Genomic DNA, 22,760 nt, shown 5'->3' on the forward strand with positions numbered 1-22,760 from the left:
TGCATTTGACTGCAAGCACAAAGTTGCAATGATAATTGCTCAAATTCTTAAAAAGCTAATAAACATTTGATCAAATAAAATAATGCAGAAGGCATAGTTAAAAATAACAATAAATGTGATAATATTATACAGACAAGCCCAATAATGTGGAAATTTATATTTTTGATTTAGAGAAAGATGTGATATTTTGGGCAATTTTAATCATGGAAATTTTGCTTTATCTGGAATCTAAAACTTGGGGCAATATTTCAAGAACCATCTAGCAAATTGTCTTACTAATCCTAACAACTTAAAGAAAATGACTTTTGACATTGGGAACAGCCTCTCTCTTATTTTGGGTGATGTTCCCATTGTGTGGGTGGATTCATAATCAATCAGTCAGAAGTCATACAGTTTGATATACAGTTGCTTATTCTCCATATTTTTTAGAGGGTTACTTCAATGTATCCTGAAGGTGCAAGGGCCGGTTTATACTTCACGCTCAGAACGTGTACGTGCATGGATTGTGGCTGCCACACGTTCCCAGTGTTCATTTGATGCGTCCACTGAGCACGTCCTCAGAAATTAAGGTGACATGTGCATGAGTTGCAGTACCAGCAAAAAAAGTTGGGGGAAGCAGTGTGATAAAGTTGGAACGTGACGTTAACAGTTTCTGTTTACTATTTACATGTGACAGAAACCCGCTTTGCAGATTGTATAGGATCGATGTGCATGCTTCGATGTTTGATGAATGGTCCGATGTGGTGAAACAAAATGCCGTCAGAGAAATGCATTCGAGGTGCTTTTATATTCAAGTGTCGCAATGACATGATGCATTTTAAAAGTCTCACATTCCATTTTCTGCGGCGTCTTTTTTTTTTTTTGCACCATCAGAATGTACAGCGGTGTATTTGAGCCACAGAGAAAAGGTGTATTTTGCGATTAATGTGAAAATTTCAGCTTAGATCTCAAAATGTCCACTTTAAACTCGTAGTTTATTTTATCACTGAAGTACACCGTTGTAAACGTCATGTTGAAAAAGACCCAGCTGTTAATCGCTACATGCTTCTGGTGCTTTATCCTGCATTGCCAGCAGTGGCAAGCAGCATTCACCACATAGAACACATTAAATTTATGATATTCCAGCTCTGTGCATATTTAGAATCCTTAGATTTATACTTGATATTCAAATTCGTGGTGAAATGAATTAAAGTATGTATATTACATTTGACAGATAAATCATTAACTTCATTTAAATAATGAATACTCTTAATAATTACACATGTGGGGGTGACACGGTTTGCGGAGCAGTAGCGTTGCTGCTTCACAGGGAGTCATGCCCCGATTGTTTTTGTCTCGCGTCCTATGCTTGCTGGAATGGGCGCATCCCTGGATTGCTGGATTTAATCACTTTTCATCCATCCTTTTCAGAGATATTGTGGCAAGGTGTCCTCGGAATTTAATGGGTGTTTCAGGCAATTTACAACACCGTGATGGTATCTCGCACTGCCACCTGGTGGAATCTTCCAGATTTACGTGAAGTACACGAGCAAGTATAAACAGAACAACGCTTGCATAGCAGTAGCGTCCGCAGGCGCATGCGTCACATTAAGTATAAACCCAGCCTAAGGGGGCAAATTCTGTTGTTTGCAAGCATTTGCCTAACTTATTATTCAAGTCTTTTATGCTGATGAAAGAGGAAGCAGATCAGCAAAACATCCTCAGATTCTCACAGACTCTTTCAGAAATGGCACTTTTGTACAGTGGCAGTGATGAAGCATACTGTAAATTATGTACTCAGATAAAAACCCTCATCATGCAAGGCAAAATATTTTGGAAATGTATCCACTGAGTGAAATACAGTGCATCCGTAAAGTATTCACAGCGCATCACTTTTTCCGTATTTTGTTATGTTACAGCCTTATTCCAAAATGGATTAAATTCATTTTTTTCCTCAGAATTCTACACACAACACCCCATAATGACAACGTGAAAAAAGTTTACTTGAGATTTTTGCAAATTTATTAAAAATAAAAAAATTGAGAAAGCACATGTACATAGGTATTCACAGCCTTTGCCATGAAGCTCAAAATTGAGCTCAGGTGCATCCTGTTTCCCCTGATCATCCTTGAGATGTTTCTGCAGCTTAATTGGAGTCCACCTGTGGTAAATTCAGTTGATTGGACATGATTTGGAAACGCACACACCTGTCTATATAAGGTCCCACAGTTGACAGTTCATGTCAGAGCACAAACCAAGCATGAAGTCAAAGGAATTGTCTGTAGACCTCCGAGACAGGATTGTCTCAAGGCACAAATCTGGGGAAGGTTACAGAAAAATTTCTGCTGCTTTGAAGGTCCCAATGAGCACAGTGGCCTCCATCATCCGTAAGTGGAAGAAGTTTGAAACCACCAGGACTCTTCCTAGAGCTGGCCGGCCACCTAAACTGAGCGATCGGGGGAGAAGGGCCTTAGTCAGGGAGGTGACCAAGAACCCGATGGTCACTCTGTCAGAGCTCCTGAGGTCCTCTGTGGAGAGAGGAGAACCTTCCAGAAGGACAACCATCTCTGCAGCAATCCACCAATCAGGCCTGTATGGTAAAGTGGCCAGACAAAAGCCACTCCTTAGTAAAAGGCACATGGCAGCCCACCTGGAGTTTGCCAAAAGGCACCTGAAGGACTCTCAGACCATGAGAAAGAAAATTCACTGGTCTGATGAGACAAAGATTGAACTCTTTGGTGTGAACGCTAGGCGTCACGTTTGGAAGAAACCAGGCACCGCTCATCACCAGGCCAATACCATCCCTACAGTGAAGCATGGTGGTGGCAGCATCATGCTGTGGAGATGTTTTTCAGTGGCAGGAACTGGGAGACTACTCGGGATGAAGGGAAAGATGACTGCAGCAATGTACAGAGACATTCTGGATGAAAACCTGCTCCAGAGCGCTCTTGACCTCAGACTTGGGCGACGGTTCATCTTTCAGAAGGACGACTCTAAGCACACAGCCAAGATATCAAAGGAGTGGCTTCAGGATAACTCTGTGAATGTCCTTAAGTGGCCCAGCCAGAGCCCAGACTTGAATCCGATTGAACATCTCTGGAGAGATCCTAAAATGGCTGTGCATTGACGCTTCCCATCCAACCTGATGGAGCTTGAGAGGTGCTGCAAAGAGGAATGGGCGAAACTGGCCAAGGATAGATATGCCAAGCTTGTGGCATCATATTCAAAAAGACTTGAGGCTGTAATTGCTGCCAAAGGTGCATCGACAAATTATTGAGTAAAGGCTGTGAATACTTATGTACATGTGATTTCTCAGTTTTTTATTTTTAATAAATTTGCAAAAACCTCAAGTAAACTTTTTTCACGTTGTCATTATGGGGTGTTGTGTGTAGAATTCTGAGGAAAATAATGAATTTAATCCATTTTGGAATAAGGCTGTAACATAAGAAAAAGTGATGCGCTGTGAATACTTTCCGGATGCACTGTACTGGGTATAGACAGTGGCACAGTTTATGCAAAAGATATGACGATATTCTGTATATATTTTTTATTTTAGACACGTTTTACATTTTTTAATTGTGCTGATCTTAAGAATGATCTTCTTGACTAAATATAAAGGCCAAATTTAAAATTCTATTCCTATGAATGATATAAGCCTACCACTTCATAACTGTATGTGACACAAAAAGCTTTTTTTAATTGTATACTATTTTAATAATTTAGTTTAAATTAGAAGTTCCTAAACAAATATGAATAGCTGCAGATTATAAAGAACACAAACCTCTCTCTGCAAATAAGTAAGTGGACAATCTGCTAAAGAAAACAAATCTTATTTGTAGCAATAAATATTATTCCTAATTCAGGTAAGTAGAGGAATGGAGGGTGCTCTCAAATGAGGGTGGGGTGGTTTCAATTTATAGGAAATTAAAAGCAACTATATTCTGGAATTCTTTAGAGACAAACATTTAAAGTAAATTTGCCACAAGATTTTTGAAAAGCACCCGAGAGAGAAGACTGACAAAATGATGAAGCTACAAAAAAAAAAAAAAAAAAAAGCTAAAACCCAGAATGATAAAATATCTCACCCTTTAAGCTGTTCATTAAGATTAGAAACGAGCATGTGATGTTTCTCAGCATCTCTTGTTTGCTGACTCCTTACATTTGCCAGTTGGCTTTGAAGTCGTTCTGTTTCGGTCTGTATAGCAAACAGATTGTTTAGATAACAATAAAATAAAAGGAACATTTCATTTATTGGAACAATCTATTTACTTATAACTTAAATGTTACACACCAAAAGAATAATCTCTGCATTTACATTATCATTAAGGTGCCAACGGATTCACAGAAAATTTAGTTAGCCAAAGCACACACACACATTATTGAAACTTTTTTTTTTAAAGCAATTGATCTGTGCTACTTATTTTAAAAATTGAATATGCTGTGTTACATTTTAATCATATATTAAATAAATAATTTCATTTAAAATAGATATGTTAAGGTATAAGAATAAATATTTTTACTGACCTTAAACATTTCAGTTTCCAAGAAATACCATTTTTATATAATTTAGCAAACTAGTTTATGTATGCTTCCTCCAAAAAAAAAAAAAATTCAATCCCATAGCCTCCTTTTTTAAAATAAACCATAGACCACAAACTGTAAGCCTTAGAGATGACCTGGTAGCAATCACAGCAAAATTTACAAAATATGAAAAGTGTGGTTACCAAGTAAGTTATTTCTGAATCTTTTAAAGCTTAGACTGCCACTATAGTTGGCAACAATGCAAAATAATTAAAACCCCTCTTCAAAATAAACTGTCCTTCCTAAACTAATCAGTGAAAATTCTATATTCAAAGCATGTAAAATAAAGCCAAAAGATAAAATAAAAATCTACTATATAACCCAAAAGAAAATTGTATGTTACATATAAAATCAAAAGGATTAACACTTGGACTTCAGAAGAAACTTTAAACTCAAAATCAATAAAAGGGGGAAAAGAAATTAAGATTTTAACACTGCACTGTAATTACAGCTTATTGTACTACAAACATTTAAAGTTTACTTGGTCTTATCAATTGCGAGAAATGCCCGTCTAAGACAGTGCTCTGCTGGCAGAGGTGTTACTTATCTTTTTTTATTTAATCTACTACGAGATATCTTGTGCTAATTAACCCAAGATGAACCAGTTACAAGTATATTAAAACATGAGCAGGAAACCAAGAGGTCAGAAAGAGAGAGAGAAGGTGGCTAAAATTTCATCAAAGTCTAAGCCGGTCTCAAGTTCACAACATGGCCTGCCACACAGTGAGATGGAAGAGACAAGCAAAGGAATGGAACAGCCGGGACCTCACGATGCAGCATCCACTCTGCTGACAGCATATGTGAAAACAAAGTGGGCTATAAAGCAGGCAATGAAAATTCAGGACTTTCAAGTGGCTTTTCTGAACCAAGCAGAGCCTCTTTATTCAACTGTAAACTACTACCAACACCCCTTGTGAGACAACAGCATCAATTCCAGTGGGACACGAAACTCTGCCTTCAGTGCATGGAGAAGACGGAAACAACGTGAAGTTGTCTGAGTTGAAGGTATTAATAATTGATATAAAGAATGATACGAAGGATATAAAAAGGATATAAAGTGAACACACAGCAGATTAGATAAGCTGAACCATGATATTAAAGATCAGGAGGTACGTTTAAGCAATAACTTTGATGTAAGCTAAACGTAAATCTTCAAAAATTAAAAACACAGGAAAATATTAGCAAATGATAAAAATGTACTTGGTACTCACGTGGAAGAAGTTAGAGAAACATGTACAATTCATATTGAAGAAGTAGAACAACTGACATCTGTCCCTGACAAAAAAGCAACTGCTATAGAATTTGAATGCTATGTGATAAATTAGCAGTGTTTGAAGATAGATATAGAAGAAACAACATCAAAATAGAGTGACTTTTTGAAAACTGTGAAAAACCCAAACCCAGTGAAATTCGCAGAATAATTATTTTTCAAAATAATTGGAGAAAACCTTAAATTTGACAATGAGAACTCAGCAGCTTATCACATACATGGATCGAATGCCTTAAAGCCTAGACACCGGACAGTTAGATTCGACAAACTATAGATTAAAGAAAACTTGATGTTGATTCAATGAAAGACAGATATTTGAAAACAGCCATATTCACATTTTCCCAGATTTCTAACCTTTGACAGCTGCCAAACAAGCTGCATTCTACAGCATCAAACAGTGTTTACACAAAGCTGAAATCAGATATTCCCTCGTTTCCAGCTAAACCTAAAAGTAATAGTCAATGGCCAATTCTGTATCTTTAGTTCTCCTTAAGAAGCAGAAAAAGAGCTAAAAGACTGATCCTGACATACTTTAAAACAAGAAATGAGTAATGTTGTGTTTTGGCAATGCAAAGAAAAATCTGCTTGCAACCTAGTCTATCTTTAATATAACGTTTCCCGTAACTATACCCTCTATTTTCTTTTTGGTCACTTTCTCAGTTACTATTTTGAAATTAAATCTTTTAAATATTTATGTATTTAGGTAACCATTAAATAACTGAAAGTGACATTAGACATAATAAAAGTGTACACGGATGGGGCTCTTAAGTTTATTGGCACACGCAAGCATTTACATAAGCATAATTTACAAGACAACAAAATTCTCTCTCAGACATTTTGCCAAGCATTAAATACTGCTTGTTTCCCAAAGAAAAATTTGCCAAGCATTAAATACTGCTTGTTTCCCAAAGAAAAACAAGGACTTATTACGAATAATAATAGTAATAATAATTCTTTACATTAATATAGAGATTTTCTCACTATTCAAAGTGCTCTCCACACAGGGAGGACACGGGAAGCGAACCCATAATCTCCTTACTGCAAAGCAGCAGCACTACCACTGCGCCACCTGTGAGGATGTGCAGCATACAGAACAATTTCACTTCTGAATAATGATAAGATACTCTCCAAAGCTTTAGCTAGAAGGATTGAGAAAGTGCTTGCTTCTGTAATATCACAAGACCAAACTGGATTTATTACTGGCAGACCCTTTGCTTCAAACCTTCAGCATCTGTTTCATGTAATATGCTCACCCATGAAATATAACACAACAAAGATCAAATTATCTCTGGACACAGAAAAACTTCTAACAGAGTCAAATGGGATGACCTATTCACCACATTGCACAAATTTGGGTTTGGCCCAAATATATCTGCAAGGATAAAATTATTTTAAACCAGCCCAGATGCTTCAGTCTGCAATAACAGTATGATTTCAAAGTACTTCAAACTAGAATGTCGTTATCGGCAAGGGTACCCTCTAACACCATTGTTGTTCGCAAATGCCACTGAGCCATTGGACATTCATTTTTGAAATACTTTAAAGATAAAAGGGATTATCAGAGAAGGGCTCAAACTGAAAATATCAGAAAATGCACTACACAGAGATGATACAGTACTGTATATATCAGACCCACAAACATCTTTACCATTAGTCCTCAATGAACTAGACGAATTTCAAAGGATATCTGGATTCAGAATCAATTTGATTAAAAGTGTGCTTTTCCAGTTAACTCTCTAGCACACAATACTAGACTGGACATCCATCTGTTTATTTTATTAGAACAGTTTAACTATCTAGCGGTAACATTGCAAGTAAATATAAAGATCTTTGTCAACACCAATTTTGCTATCACAATGGGAAAAAAATAAAAATAAAAAATCAAACAAGATATGAGCAGATGGTCTAGCCTGAATCTCTGATTAGAACGGAGAATCAATACTCTCAAGATGAACATCCTTCCCAAGCTTCTTTTTCTATTTCAGAGTGCCCACATATAATTTAACAAGTCATATTTTAAGAAACTAGTCTCAATTATAACCTCATTTATTGGAATTTGATACATCCATGCATTCAAAAGGTGACTCTACAAGGACCTAAAGAAGAAGGTGATGGGGCACTACCTAACTTCCAATTTTATTACTGGGTGGAAAATATACAAGCTATAAAGACCTAGAAATTGACACATAATGATGAATTTACACAAACCTGGCCTGCAATGGAAATAAAATCTCTTCTTTTCTCTACACCTTTTATAGGCTCTGTTTTGTGCCCCAGTAAATAATTATTATTGTCAATATAACAAAAATTCAAATGTTCACTATCAATCAGAATATGGAACCAATGCAGGAAAGCTTTTACCTGTTGCTCTTCTATACGACAATTACCTTTGTCAATCCTCTCTAACCTACACAGTATTTAATCTTTGCAAAACAATTGAATTAAGGCACTTAGAGAACTATATATATATGTTTTTGCATTTTATGAAAAATTATGCCTCAAATTTAACTTCCCAGCAATGCATTTTTTCCACTAGTTTCAAGTTAGAATTTTTCCAAAAGAAATATACACAATTTTTCATACCTCCCGCCCATTTCCATTCAAGAAGGAATACTGATCAGTCTTGAAGACTCATTAGCATTTCAACAATATATAAAAATATCTGAAAGAATCTTCCTTTCAAAGATCCTTGGGTATGGTGGGAAAAGGGCCATTCAATTAAAATCTAAGGAAAGGAGCAGAAAGCAGCCATGCAGAGATTATACTCTAGCTCTATGAGTGCTAAGTATTCAACAATTTAACATAAACTCTTTCATCAATCACATCTATCTAGTTTAAAATTGTCCAAAATGTTTCCAGGGCAAGAAATAACCTGTGAGCATTGCAATTTAGCTCCAGCCTCAATGAGCCACAGGTTTTGGGAGCGTACCAAACTAACTTTATTTTGGACAAAAATCTTAGAATACCTATCAAAAATCCTTGGTGTCATCATCACTCCTAATCCATTAACAGCTATGTTTGGTGTACTCCCAGATAGGCTTAAAGTGGAGAAGGACAAATTGATGGTAATAGCCCATACCACCATATTATATTAGCATGTAGTCTTATCTTGCTCAACTGGAAGAATCCCAACCCACCTTTTATAAGTCAGTGGGCAACTGATGTTCTGAACTATTTGAAGAAAGAAAAAAAAAAAAGCAAATTCTTGCTTACAGGATCTGTTGAAATCTCTAAAATATTGCAAGATTTAATTAATATAGTTTTAGAATAAGCATTCATACTGGGGAAACAACATTTTTCTCTCTATCTGTTTTTGCCTGGCTATTGGCTCTCCTCTTTCTCTCAGGTGGGGGCTGAATTCTGTTTTGTTAGGCTTTGTCTTTTTTTTCTTTTCTTTTTTCTTTCAAACTTTCTGGTGTGTGTTTTCTTTTTCCTAATTTGACTATAAAGTCATTTATTATATAATTTTGATATGATTATATGCAATGCTATTTTCTTAAAAGAAACTACTTAAAACAAATGGTTATAAAATTTCAAAAATTCAGCAATTTGCATCAATATTTCTTTCTTTACTTAAATCCAACATTTGACTATTCTGATTTCCATATAAATCAACACTAATTTAATTTGCTTTCTAAGCAAATAAATGTTATTTTTTTTTCTGCATTATTCAAAGTACAAATGAACATAATACCATTCTGAAGTCTTCAATGTGAAAAAGAAAGCACACTATTTTTGTAAGAAAGTTTAATAACAGCATGTTTGTTTGTTTATTGTTTCAGTTGTTTTTTTACGTTAAATAAATATAAAATACTGGAATTCAACAGTCTAATATCGCGAGCCATCTGACCGTGACTCTTGCGCTCGGCTTTCTGTTAGCTAAACCCTATGAATTAGCTAATTTCCAGAGGTCACTGACACCTGTCTTTTACAATTTTATTAAAATTATTCTCATTAAAATTATAACATAAAATAATAAAATTTCAAAAAATGAACTATCGCCAGTTTGGCCAATCCTCTCATTTTCCTGGCTAGAGAAATGTCTGAATAATTAGCAATGATTTACAGTAAAGTGTTTAAAAGGAAATTTCTCTTTCTCACTTGGAAACTGAGCAAATTATTTACATATTTTTGCAAATGCATATTCAATTAAAAATACTCAGCACAGGCAAATATTAAATAACAAATTCCTTAAATCTATACAAAATTAGAATAAGAAACACAAAATTCTATGGTCATATTATACCACTGGAGAACTAAAAAACAAAAAAGGAAAAATTGACTAAATTCATAACAAGTGTAAGTAATTCACCAACTTGTAGATGTGAAAATCAAACCAAGACATGGTGTGTGACAAACAACAATAAATATATTGCCATCACCTCTAGAAGGCAAGCCCAATGTCACATGAAGTAACACACCTGAATAACCCTGAATTGTTGCCTTTCTTCATCTACATCAAACGTCACCTGTATTGAGAGGCCTTGTTACAAAAGCCGAGTTTTAAAAAGAACAAAAGCACTCTAAATTTTTAAATTCAATCATTCCCCAACAGTCATAAATATAAAATTTAAACTGACGTTGATATTCTTTTATCATAAATGTTTACTGTTCCTATAATAAGATTAAATCGTAACCATGAGCTAGACCAGTTCGCACATTATAGATATTACTTTTCATTGCCATCTTAAGTTAGTACCTTTTTTCATGCATTTCTTCAAACATGCTTAGAGATATTGATCATGTATGCGTAATAAGCAAATCTATATTGCTTTCTCTTAATAAAACTTACATACTGCCTTCTGCTCTTCCAAACATACATTGTAAAAATTAGCACCCTTTCATAAAGCAATGAAACTGTACATTTGCATAAACGCAAACATCCTTAGCTTTACCTGCAATGACTCGATTCTTGCTTGGAGCTGAAGCCTGTCTTCCAGATTTTGACATCTTTCCTCAAGTACCAGTATCTGCTCCTGAAGTTGGTTTCTCTCCAATTCCAGTTCTTCTACAACAGACCTCAGTCCTACATTGTTAAAATAATTTAAATTAAAGAAAAAAAACAGAAATATATAAATATGCAAACATTACATCAAAACAAACAAAAGAATGTGTGTATAAATATACACACAGTAAAAACTGCAAAATTTGGTACTAGATATTTTGATTTGAATAATTAAATGGAATATTTGCAATATACATTCTTTTCTTATTTTACATAGGAAACTAACACAACCAACCCAAAATACCACCAAAACTGAAAGATTTTATTATATGATAAGCAACTAACTTATGTTTCATTAATTTCTTGGTTAAATATTTATTTATATTTATATATATATATATATATTTATATATATATATATATATATATATATATATATATATATATATATATATATATATATATATATATATAAAACAAACAATATTGTGTGAATTTATTTCTGTTCTAGTTTGCCTACACAGACAACTGATCAACCAACAATGTAGCATTCTTCGCCATATATATAAGAAGCTAGGATATTTGTCAAGGTCTTCTTCATCGACTATATGCGTACTTATAGCGCAATTATCCATTTTATGTTTTTACATTAATCGATAGGTATAGATATCAGTCGGATTTTATTATCAGTGTTACTAACTTTTGAAATTACTTTTGGACATGAAATCAGATGGCAAAAATTAACTGCAGTTTCCCTTTAAGATTGTTCACTCTCAGAACTCCTTTATTTTCAATGACTATATCTCACACAAGACTAGTCAAATTTGCTTATAGCACTATTCTCACCTCAGATTATGTAAATTCCAAATATAAGAATGAGATATTATAGGAATTAATTTATCAAACAGTGTAACCTGTCAGTAAAACTAAAGAAGTTGTGATGGCCTTTTAGCCAAGCCAACACGCTGACTATTAATCAGTATTGGCCAGATTATAAATGTTGCAGAGAATTTCATGTTCTGGGGTACCACTATTTGTTACACTTCAATACAGGGGCTCAATTCATTTATTAAGATTTTTTGACAGGCAACTAGATAGTTCTAAAGAAATAATAACCCTTTCCCACTTGTCCATTATTAAAAGCGTTTTGACCTTCTCCACCACTGTAAGGTATAGTGATATCTGTACTTAAAACAGCAATGAACTGGTATGAATGGTTATCATAGTTTCAACCTACTGTAGATTATTCTTCTCTTCATCCCACACATCCTCTGTTCACTCTCATTTCATTTGAAGAGTGGCTTAGGTGTATCAAGCCCAGTACTAACAAGTTTCAAAAGACCACTTAACCACATCTACTGCGATGAATGAATTTCACATCCAAAACCTTGGAATCCTCTGCAAAAACTGTATGTCTTATTTGTACTGCTGTTCTTTGTAATGTGCTTGGAAATCATGACTGCTAATATTTTTGTACTGATATTTAGTTGTATTAGCTTCAAATTAAATTCCAGGCAACTGAAACTATTATGTAAATAAGTAAATAAACTAAAGTAAGGCCTGTTAATAAAGAGTGTTGGCTGTGTAAAAAAGTTTTACAGTTTTTACTCTGTTTTATATATATATATATATATATACATAAAATCATCCACTCAGGCATGCTTATTATATGTATGTGTATTATATACAGTATATATTTATTATGCAAGCATTCTATTTCTAACAGGTTTTTAAAATATTAGGGGACCTCTTGCTATTGTACATAATTTCTTAAACATGAAAAAGTTACTTAATCAAAAAGATCAATATGAAAATTTACCATAATTTACTGAGAAAAATAAAGTGAAAGCAGTAACACTGGGGTTCAACAACGCAGATTGAATTAATATACACTGGAGGTATTTTAATTTAAGGATGAAATTAATTCGTTATCGACACTGTAAAATATGAAACACTGAAGTTCTAATTTTTTTTTATTCTCCAAATGCAACATAAACCAGTTTTATGCTTGCATAATATCAAATGAACCAGAACTTGAAATCAAAATGAAATTTGTAATTCTTAAATACGTTTTGCGATAACATTTTTTTCTGGTATGAAAATGGGGAACAATTAATGAAATGAATCACCAGTATTATTATTTCCTTTGAAAATAATCTACATACTTTTCACAAAATCCATGCACTGTATTGTACAACAGAATATATATTGATTGTTTACTAGGATCTTTAAATATTTTTTTGAATAGGAAAAAACTATTTTAAAAAGAGGAATAGACAACTGATTTCAAAGTTATCTTACCAATTTTAGATGATGTATTCCAAACTGGAAATTAACAACAGCTCTGCTAGAGATTCTGGCATTAACCAAAGACTATGCAAAGATTAAGAAACCAATACTAGGCAGTTCATCCAGCACGCACATGCTTAAGAATAATCTCTAAAGGAAACAATAATAAAATAAAAATCCAACAACAAAAAATGGTCAACCAAAAGTACAGACAAGGCTGACAAATATTAGGAAGACTTCACAAAAAATGGGTTATTGAAATAGAAGGAAAAAAAAACCAAAATGTTGTGCATGCTTTAATAAACTGTCTAGTGGGTTTCACACCTGTATGGGGAGAAGTGTACTCAGGCCACCAACCTCCCATGTTTTCCCCATCTGCAGAATCATTGCTTTCCAAAGTAATGTTGGGATTTTCATAACACCGCTTCCCATCAAATTCAAAATCGTCCTATAAAAACAAAGAATATCAAGAACAAAAAGATAAAAAAAAAATATACATTTATATTTCTGGGAAAACTTAAAATAGAAAACAGGTTTATGACAACCTAAATTATAAAACAATCATTCACTAACACAGACTATAAATACAAAGTAATGCAAGATTGACATTGAGACAACTCAGCACCAGTAATGAGAATGTAACATGTCTTAAGTCAGTCTAAGTCAGTTCACTTTCCCTGTTAGTGAGAAAACCATCCAACACTTTGTGAAATCTGCTTCAGAATGATAGCCAGTCAGCACTAGTACAAATGTTTGGCTTCTTCAAGAAAGCCCTGTGGTTAAATTTCTGACATCTCCTGCTTAAAACCCAAAAAGCCAAAAGGACTGTGAGGCTTTCACCGCTTGAACTAATATTAAACATCAAGTTAAACTGGCTTTTTTTTTTAAATTCTAAAGTGACTTTCTGGCCTCCCACGTTAGCCTCAGGTCACTGGCGTTACTATGTGGCAGGTGTAGAAATCTACCCAATGTCTCCATCAGCAAAAATCTCCTAACTAATCTGCTTGTCTGCCTTCCTTCCTTTTTAGAGGCGTGCGAAAAATGATAAAGAATGAACTGTTATCAAAATTATGAATTCTCTGCTACAATTCTAGCATCAGAATGCACATCTTTATCATTTACCAAATAGTACTCACACATAGGACAGATTCACAGAAATAGGTTGGAATCCATAAACTGCTACTAAGATCATATGGTCTACATCAGATAACATATTGCTCATGTAAAATCAGTGACAAAAGAAATGATAAAAACCACTAAACACAAATTCTAAATCAGTTCTAACCAGCTAATCTTCACTGCACAATAATTACAAAAACAGAACCTAAAAATGTTATTTTCTGGCTGGATGTGTGGGCATTATCATTCTTTGTTTGAGAGCTGTGTTTCACTTGAAATGATAAAAAGCAGAGTGAATGCTTCCAAGAAAACACATTGACACATACACACAATCACAGAACAAATGGTCAGAGAGGGTTTTTTAAATAGAACTAATGCGACTGGTGATTGAACACTCTGCACTGATTAACAGTTTAGTAAGGCACTATACTGGATGTTAAACAAAAATAAACCGTAGTTGCAATGTTTCACTGATTTACTGCAACATATAATGTGGCAAGTCTTAAATATAGGACATATAAAGATTTATGAGGAATAAGGCATCTAAATTAGACTAAGATATGGGAAATATGGGACATCTGGTCTGATTGCATTAATTACATGGAGGTGATAAACCATAAAAACAAACAAGTGAAGAGTGTTGAAAGCAGGTTTGTGTACAATGTTGAAAGGTAGAGACAAAAAGAAGAAACTGTTACTGACAATCAAAAAGAAATGTGAAACAAGTTGACTTTTGGGACCAGAAAGAAACTCTATAAGTTTATTTTTTAAATATTCTGCCAAATATAAATAATTGTCTAGTTTGCACTTTGCAATAACACACTTATATATATCATGATTTACTTTTCTAAGTTACTCTGGCTAAATAAATAAATAACAATAATTATATTAAAAGATTGCATCATAAACTGTTCAAACAGGTGGGTTGCCCACAAGGTAACAGTGATTTAAATTAAAACTTTGCAGACTTACTACAATGTTAGTAATTAACTACTTACTGTAAAACAAATTTACAGGCAGGACTATGTTTAACACTTGTAAAAATTTTTAAAAGGTAACTAAAATTCACAAATGGATAATGGATCTCATTATTGGAAAATTAGGTCAATCTAGCGGTGGAGTGATACGGTTGGTATATTTTCCAAAATTAAAAACAAGTGAAGTCTTACAGGGATTAAAAGTTAAAACATATTAAAACAGTCATAGTCATGGGTCTACAATAAAAAATAACTCATAAGCAATGACATTAAAATTTCCTACCTGATGATTAGGAGTGCTGCTTCCAGCCTGCTTGTGTCCTCTTCTCTGCAGTTGCAGTCCTTGAGCTTGTGCCAGTTCCTCCTCCAGCTCCTGCTGCCGAGTGACTAAGGCTGGATCGGAGCAGCCAGGAAAGAACCAGTCATCCTCAATCAGTTTTGTGCCACAGGAAATTAAATTTAATCACATTGACACAGTATACTTTATATATTAGAGCAGGTGAATAACAAGCACACAAGCAAAAACAGGCCTAAATTTGCACAAACACACACAAAACAAACCAGTGCTATTTTACTATTTTTCCTTTTTTTGTGACTGTCCCAAAAGACTAAAAGGAGGATAACAAATTCATATTAAAAGGAATGTTACCAATTTCAATGGTTTATCTAAGCATGTCTTAAAATCGACAATTGATAAATGCAGAAAAAAATACTTTAATGAATTAATATACAACCTAAATAAAGAAATTATAAAGATTACTAATCATTAAATATATTCATATTTTTAAGATGGGACTGTCACAAAGAAAGTCTGATGATGTTAACTGGCATGTTAACATGTCATCCATGTTAACAGATTTTGAAATGGCAGGAAATATTTTCATTAAATAGAATTTTAAAAAAATCATATTATATAAATGGAATTTTAAGTTTGGAAATATGTTTAATTAAAGTGGAATAATATTTGAAGCAAAAAATTCCCATCTGTTTTGTCATTTTTCAAAGAATACAATTTTTTAAATGGCAATTATTAGGTTCAAATTAGAAAATTTCCTGTGACATTTACAGAAAGGAAAAAAAAATCATACGGAAAGTGGGGTGAAAACAGAAAGAAAGTACTGTGTTTGATTTCAAATAAAGGCAGAAGGCAGCTCACTTTAAGATACCATAAACACTTTAAATGAGATGGCAGAGAAAAGTGTTTAAGGAAAACAACTGATTCTCACAACTTCATCATGTGAAGGAGCAGTAAAATTTGGTAAGCATAGGAGTAGAGTATTTACAGAAGCAACTGTATAAGTAAAATCAATAAAAACCTGTATAAGTAAAATCAATAAAAAGCAAATGTTTCTAGGAATGTTTATCCCACGGTGGCCACTAATAAATGCATCTACTGCACCTGACAAGTGACCAGGGTCATGTCCAGGTATTTACTTGATAGCAGGTTAAATGCACCTGCAATTCGGGAGATAAACAGCATACTCAACAACTAGGGTAGGAAAGATGTAAACTATTACATTTTAACAACAAAAAAATATGACTTTTAAATTAAAAATGTGTATTAGTTATTACAGAATCAAGCCATTTTGGAAATTTTTAAGAAATTTTTTCAGTAAGCATGTTTGAAACTGCCAAATGCCTTTGATTATTTAGTTTAGGTTAGTTTAAAAAGGTTAAAAAAAAAAGGCAAATTCACCAAAACTCAGAAAAAAATATTTTATTAACCATGTTAACATGCTTTATGTAAAACCAAAATGTTAAAACACTACAGCAACTGGTATTACTGTACTGCAGATGATTTATCCTGAACTAAACAAAACCAGAAAATCACCAGCAGTACAGTGTCATCAGTTACATGGACCTGCATGCACAAAACTGATGGGAAACTGTTCTCAGTGGCTGGCCAAATCACAGAATGGAGGAGGAGTGGAGGGGGGAGTGGCAATAAGTGCTCATCAGACATTATGGTGGGGAAGTGGAGGGAAGGGGGGGAAAAAAAAGAAACAAAACATCATGCTTAATCTAACTGAAACACAGCACATAATCAATATTAACATGAGCACAGCATATCAGCAAAATAAGTATTATAGTTCAGCAGACTTCTATTTCTGATTTATTAAAAATACGTCCCGAATTGCATTGTAAAATTCAAGTTAAGATGGCAGAGCTGATACAATATAAAAAATAACTAATGCAATAAAATTTTACTAGAATTTTAGTATGACTCACAGTTTAAGTAGCAAACTTTCATGCTGGAATTTTAAGAGCCAAATTAATTTTTAAAAAAGTTTATTAACATATAAGGCTGTAACAGCAGACATGAATATAGTCACGTTATTATTGCCACACAAATAAATTTGCTACACATGTGCTTGGTGTGTAAAATTAAATTTTAACAAATATTGTATAACACCATAGCACCAAATGACTGGCCAGAGATACTGTAAGTATCAACCAGCTTTTTGTTCTTCGAAGGCAATTCGAAGGCAATTAGCGGAGTGAAGAAAATAATCTTTTATATATGCAAGTGAATAATCTTTTGTTCACTTTGGAGACAAATAAGTAGCACCAAGCACATGCTCAGGCACCCACTGTTTGGAGCTACTTGTCTGTACCTTTATTTAAAGTGCAATACTGTGTAAAGACTTAAGTAATTTAGATTTTATTCAGTTACAAAAGGAAGCATAACATAACATTCACAAACCTACTTAATCAAGTTTTGGATCTGAAATTCCAAAACCTACTTAGGCAACAATGAAAACAAAGTGCTAAACAGCCCTGGACAAGACACCAGTCCACCTCGGGACCCATGCACACACTGGGCCAATGTGGAATCCCAAATAGATGTTACTTCTATCAAAGGATGTTCAATCAGTTATTAAATCCATGGGATCACTTTTTTCCAAAGCACATTGAGAATGTTTCAGGGGTATGTTCAATAAAGACATGAAAAATTATAATTGTTTATGGGTCATTATTGCAAGGATATTGTGTTTGTCATTGCATGTGACACATTTTGTGATCAATTAAGACAAAAAAGCAGGTAATTCCAAGGTTTGCATACTTTTTTTTGCTACTTTAGGCTCTACCAGTCAAAAGTTTTAGAACATTCCTAATTTTCCAGTTTATATTGGAAGTTAAGCACTTCAAGTCCAGAGAATAACATGAAGTGGTACAAAAGTAAGTATAAAAACTGCCAGAGGTTTAAAAAAGGGTGTAGGTTACCATAAACTAAAAAATAATGTAATTTTAGAGTTTAAAAAAAAGGCTTTCCAGGGAAGACGTGTTAACAACTTAAAAGCATTTCTACAGTAATGAAGTTAACTAAGCCTTGAAAATTGATGCAAGCAGTTATTACAGATATTCCAACTTTTACTTGCAAACACTGAATAAAAGAACTGTTGGAACAAACTGTGTTGCTTCACCCTATCAAGCATTATTAGGACAATATTGCACAGCAAGAAGGACAGGCCATAACCACCCTTCAAAGTGCATATCTTTCCTTCACAAAAATTGCAAAGAAAGCCATGGTGTCAGTGAATATTGTTTCCAAGCTCCTTTTGATGTTGTAGGAACAGACAGGGGATTCATAAATAATCAACAAAAGCTGCAGGAACACCTATAGGAATTGTTTGCATCAACTTTCAACACTCAATTAACTACCATTACTGTAAAAAAAAGCTGCAAGATGTTAGCCCATTATTTATTCTCTGAAAAAGAAACAAAATTGCATTTTATATTATATATATATATATATATATATATATATATATATATATATAAATGGACCTAGCTTAAAAATTGGAACAAAACACTTGACTACATCTTTGTACCTGGCCAGGTACTTCTACAGCAATTTGGATTTATCCTTGACAGTAGCCTATATTTAATCCTTAAATCTTAAACTACAACCAAATTTTCATTCATTAATCCGTGTAACAGCCCAGTGGATACCACTTGTTTTACATGTTGAACATAATATTATTTCACAACATAAATATTTCTTCTCTGAAGTATTGTAATAATCTGCCCCAGAATTTCTACAAAAAACTATTATTGTACTCCAAATGCTTCAAAATTCCGATTAAGTAGCCGCTCATCAATACTGTCAGTTTTAGAACCATAATTGTTGCTTCTACTAATAATCCTCTCTACTATACCTTAAACTACCTATTACATCAACTGAGACTTTTACATGTGAATTTTTAATGTACAGGGTGGTCCAGATCTAATTATGCAATTTTCATTACACTATATCTATATATCTATATATATATCTATATATATCTATATATATATATATATATATATATATAAAATTCTTTTCACGTGTGAAACGGAAATTACGTATGACCACAGAGGAACAGGAAAAACATTCCTAATAAACCTGATTCTTGCCAAGAGAGCGAATGGTGACATAGCTCTGGCTGTAGCGTCATGGGGAATCGCTTCTACATTATTGGATGGAGGCCGTACAGCACATTCAGCATTGCAATTACCATTAAACCTCGCTCACGACGAAAATCCAATTTGCAACATACGCAAGGGCTCTGGAAAGGCTAAAGTCTTGGAACATTCAAAGATAATACTTTGGGATGAGTGCACCATGGCACATAAAAGAGCTTATGAAGCCTTGAACCGAACAATGCAAGATCTCAGAGATCCTACCAAAATAATGGGAGGCACTGACGTTTTACTTGCAGGAGATTTTCGTCAAACATTACCAGTTGTTCCATGAGGGACACCAGCAGATGAACTCAACGCGTGTTTAAAATCCATGCTTCTCCCATGGTTAGTTACATGACGCGTGTTCTCGGGTAGGTACACCAAAAAATGTATATATTTATGCATGTAATGGGCAAACAAAAAATGTAGTATACCCGAAAGCACTGCAGTAGTACTCAATGTATCTTTACTTTTTAAATGTTAATGTATTACTGTTTAATAATTTATACGCTTCTTATATGTTGTTCAAATTCTTTTATCAAAATACCAGTACCGTGCAGTGAATACACTTGACTTGAGCATTCATAGTATTCATCCTCTTTCTCTGTACGTTTAGAATTCGTTTGCTCAGAGGTCGATGTGCTTGCTGCTTCCTGAGCAGCTCTTCTTTACTCCAACCTAGCGGCCCACTGCTTCTCTTTCGTTGGCATCTTTTCACGTTAAAACTGATTAAGTTAGTTTTTGTGTTGCAATTACTTAGTACGTTTTCTTTAACCTTTCACTTAATCTGGCACTTAAGTCTTCAATCTGCCTCAAGAATGATTAGAGAAGGTGGTAGGGAATGAGAATGGAGCCGTACGCATCCGCCGCACGGCCGTCCTGCTGCACGCTGCCGAGAGTTAATTCTACAATAAAACAAAATAAAGATTAAAAAGAGTAATAAAATCATCACCGCAAAAGCGGATAGTAGATGTCACGTAGTATATGTGTACCAAATTTCAAGTCAATAGGTGAAACGGTTTGTGAGCTACAGATGATTTAAAATCCTGGACAGACAAACGAACAGCCACGGTAGCGTATTATAGAAGAAGATTTTACCGTTTAATAATTTATATTTATATGCAATGTGCTTCTTATATATTACTTCATATTCTCATATGATAATGATGTTAATAATGCTGTTTATATTGATTTCTATGTTATTGTAAGTGCTCTTTATTTGTTGAAAAATAAAATTGGCAATTAACAAACTTATTTTATAAATACTACATTTTATTTTTTTCCCTTGCACTCAGTGAGCGAAGCCACTGGGTAATCAGCTAGTAACTTATTAAGTTTATTATATAGAGAATTCACAAAAAATTATTTTTATTGCCGATAGATGGCAGCACCTGCCCTGCATTTGTTTATTACAAGATATTTCGAACAATTCTTTTGACTTGCATTGTTTTCCTGCATTGCAATAAAAGTTGCACAATTAGATCTGGGCCACCCTATACTGTAGCTTAATTTGTATAGCTCCTATTGATATGTTCTGTGGATGGATCAGGTATACATCCAAACATGACCTCCCATCTGTTGGTGCTTCATTTCTTTTATTGCGTTTTGTGTTTCTATAGTATAGTTTTTTGGATATGAACATTATTTGCCCTATAAAATATCTTATCATTGTACATGCTGGAAATGGAGTGCTATATAAAACAAGGTTAAACATTTATTGTTTGAGTGACCAAATAATGATCAAGTACATAATAAATTTCCCCCTTCAAATGACTGCTAAACTTAAAAATACTATACTGCAGTTAGTTACATCATCTTTTTCATTTTTAAAGTCATACTGCCAACTGAAAGATGTAAACGACCAGAGAATATATTTGAATTTAATGAACGTCTTATCAAACAGCAGAAGCAGAATGCACGCCTAAGTTTCCAAATGTACTAGATAAACATCCTCTTCTCACATATCATATAAGAAGATAGTTATTTAAAACAACGAGACAGATATCATTAAAATATCACATGAAGAACAGACAAAATATAGATTTTGGTTTCTTTGGAAAGGGCATGGTAGTAAGTGTCAGGTATGCCAACATGAGATTATTAGAAACAGATGTGACAATGGACTACTAACTAAAAAAATCCATTAAAAGCCAATGTTAATGGTATTGCTCATGAAAGAGGACAAACTAGGGAAAACAAATGGAAAGTGGAAATTAACTACCTGTTTGCTAATAGCTGATAGTGACCAAGTTAAATACTGCCACAGTCAGTAGAAGAGGTAGACAAAGACATTCACATGCTTTTAGGTCAAAAAGCACTGCCTTGCCCCTTGACGTCTGGTTCCTTATAATTATAGCATGATATGAGGAGCAGAAAATACTGATAACCCCATTATTCCATGCATTGATCCTGAAGGCTAACAACAACACAAGCTGCTGCTGATGTTGTAATGTGTGGGGTACATTTTCAGGTAAAACACCAGATTATTCAGTGCACACAGAGTAACATATGAATGTAACATAACTGAACATCACTGCCAAATCAAACACATTCCTTAACGGCTGGTGTGTGTACCCTTTTACAAATAGGCATTTTCAGCAAGAACATGCTTCATGTCTCAAGGCCAAGAAAGGCATGAAATGTGACATCAAACAGAGCCCAAAGGACAGTGTTCCTCAGTAAGTAGATCTCAAAACAATTTAAGCATCTCTGAGATCCACCACCAGTTTATTTTGAACAAACAAAGATACTTGAGTAGCCCAACTGTTAACATCTTGGTATCTCCATGTTCCAATAATTTAATGGCAAATGGTTTTCCAATTATTTAAGGGAAATGGTTTTCCAATTATGTGGCCACTCAGCCTACACACACAATATAACAGAACAGGAAAAAAATATCAAATGAGATATGCTCAAAATGTTATGTTTTTCATAACATGAATTTTTTAACAAGAACAGTCGGGACTCGATTTCACTGTACAATTTCCATTATTTAATAATGTTGATCGTATAAGTCAAATGAGGAAAACTCACACTATTGGTCCAAGAGATTATGATAATGCCACCCGAGAAAGTAACCATGGAGCACACAGCCTTTATTTTCTATTTGGGTGCGGCAATGCGCTGTATCAGCGCGTGCTCCTAACCTCTCTCT

At 34.0% G+C, this 22,760-nt stretch overlaps 1 protein-coding gene across 1 annotated transcript in view; it reads right to left on the minus strand.

Annotated features, from left to right (window-relative positions):
* The window catches only part of LOC114645906 (golgin subfamily B member 1-like), a 94,334-nt gene that overhangs the window by 44,465 nt on the left and 27,109 nt on the right, over window positions 1–22,760 (minus strand). The window contains exons 15-19 of the mRNA XM_051923128.1: window positions 15,444–15,597; window positions 13,389–13,512; window positions 10,726–10,856; window positions 10,252–10,299; window positions 4,065–4,174 (exon numbers count right to left, since the gene is read on the minus strand). Coding sequence (XP_051779088.1) covers window positions 4,065–4,174; window positions 10,252–10,299; window positions 10,726–10,856; window positions 13,389–13,512; window positions 15,444–15,597 — 567 coding nt within the window. The remainder of the gene's footprint in view (window positions 1–4,064; window positions 4,175–10,251; window positions 10,300–10,725; window positions 10,857–13,388; window positions 13,513–15,443; window positions 15,598–22,760) is intronic.

Source organism: Erpetoichthys calabaricus, chromosome 2 (assembly GCF_900747795.2).
Source record: "Erpetoichthys calabaricus chromosome 2, fErpCal1.3, whole genome shotgun sequence".
Taxonomy (NCBI): domain Eukaryota; kingdom Metazoa; phylum Chordata; class Cladistia; order Polypteriformes; family Polypteridae; genus Erpetoichthys; species Erpetoichthys calabaricus.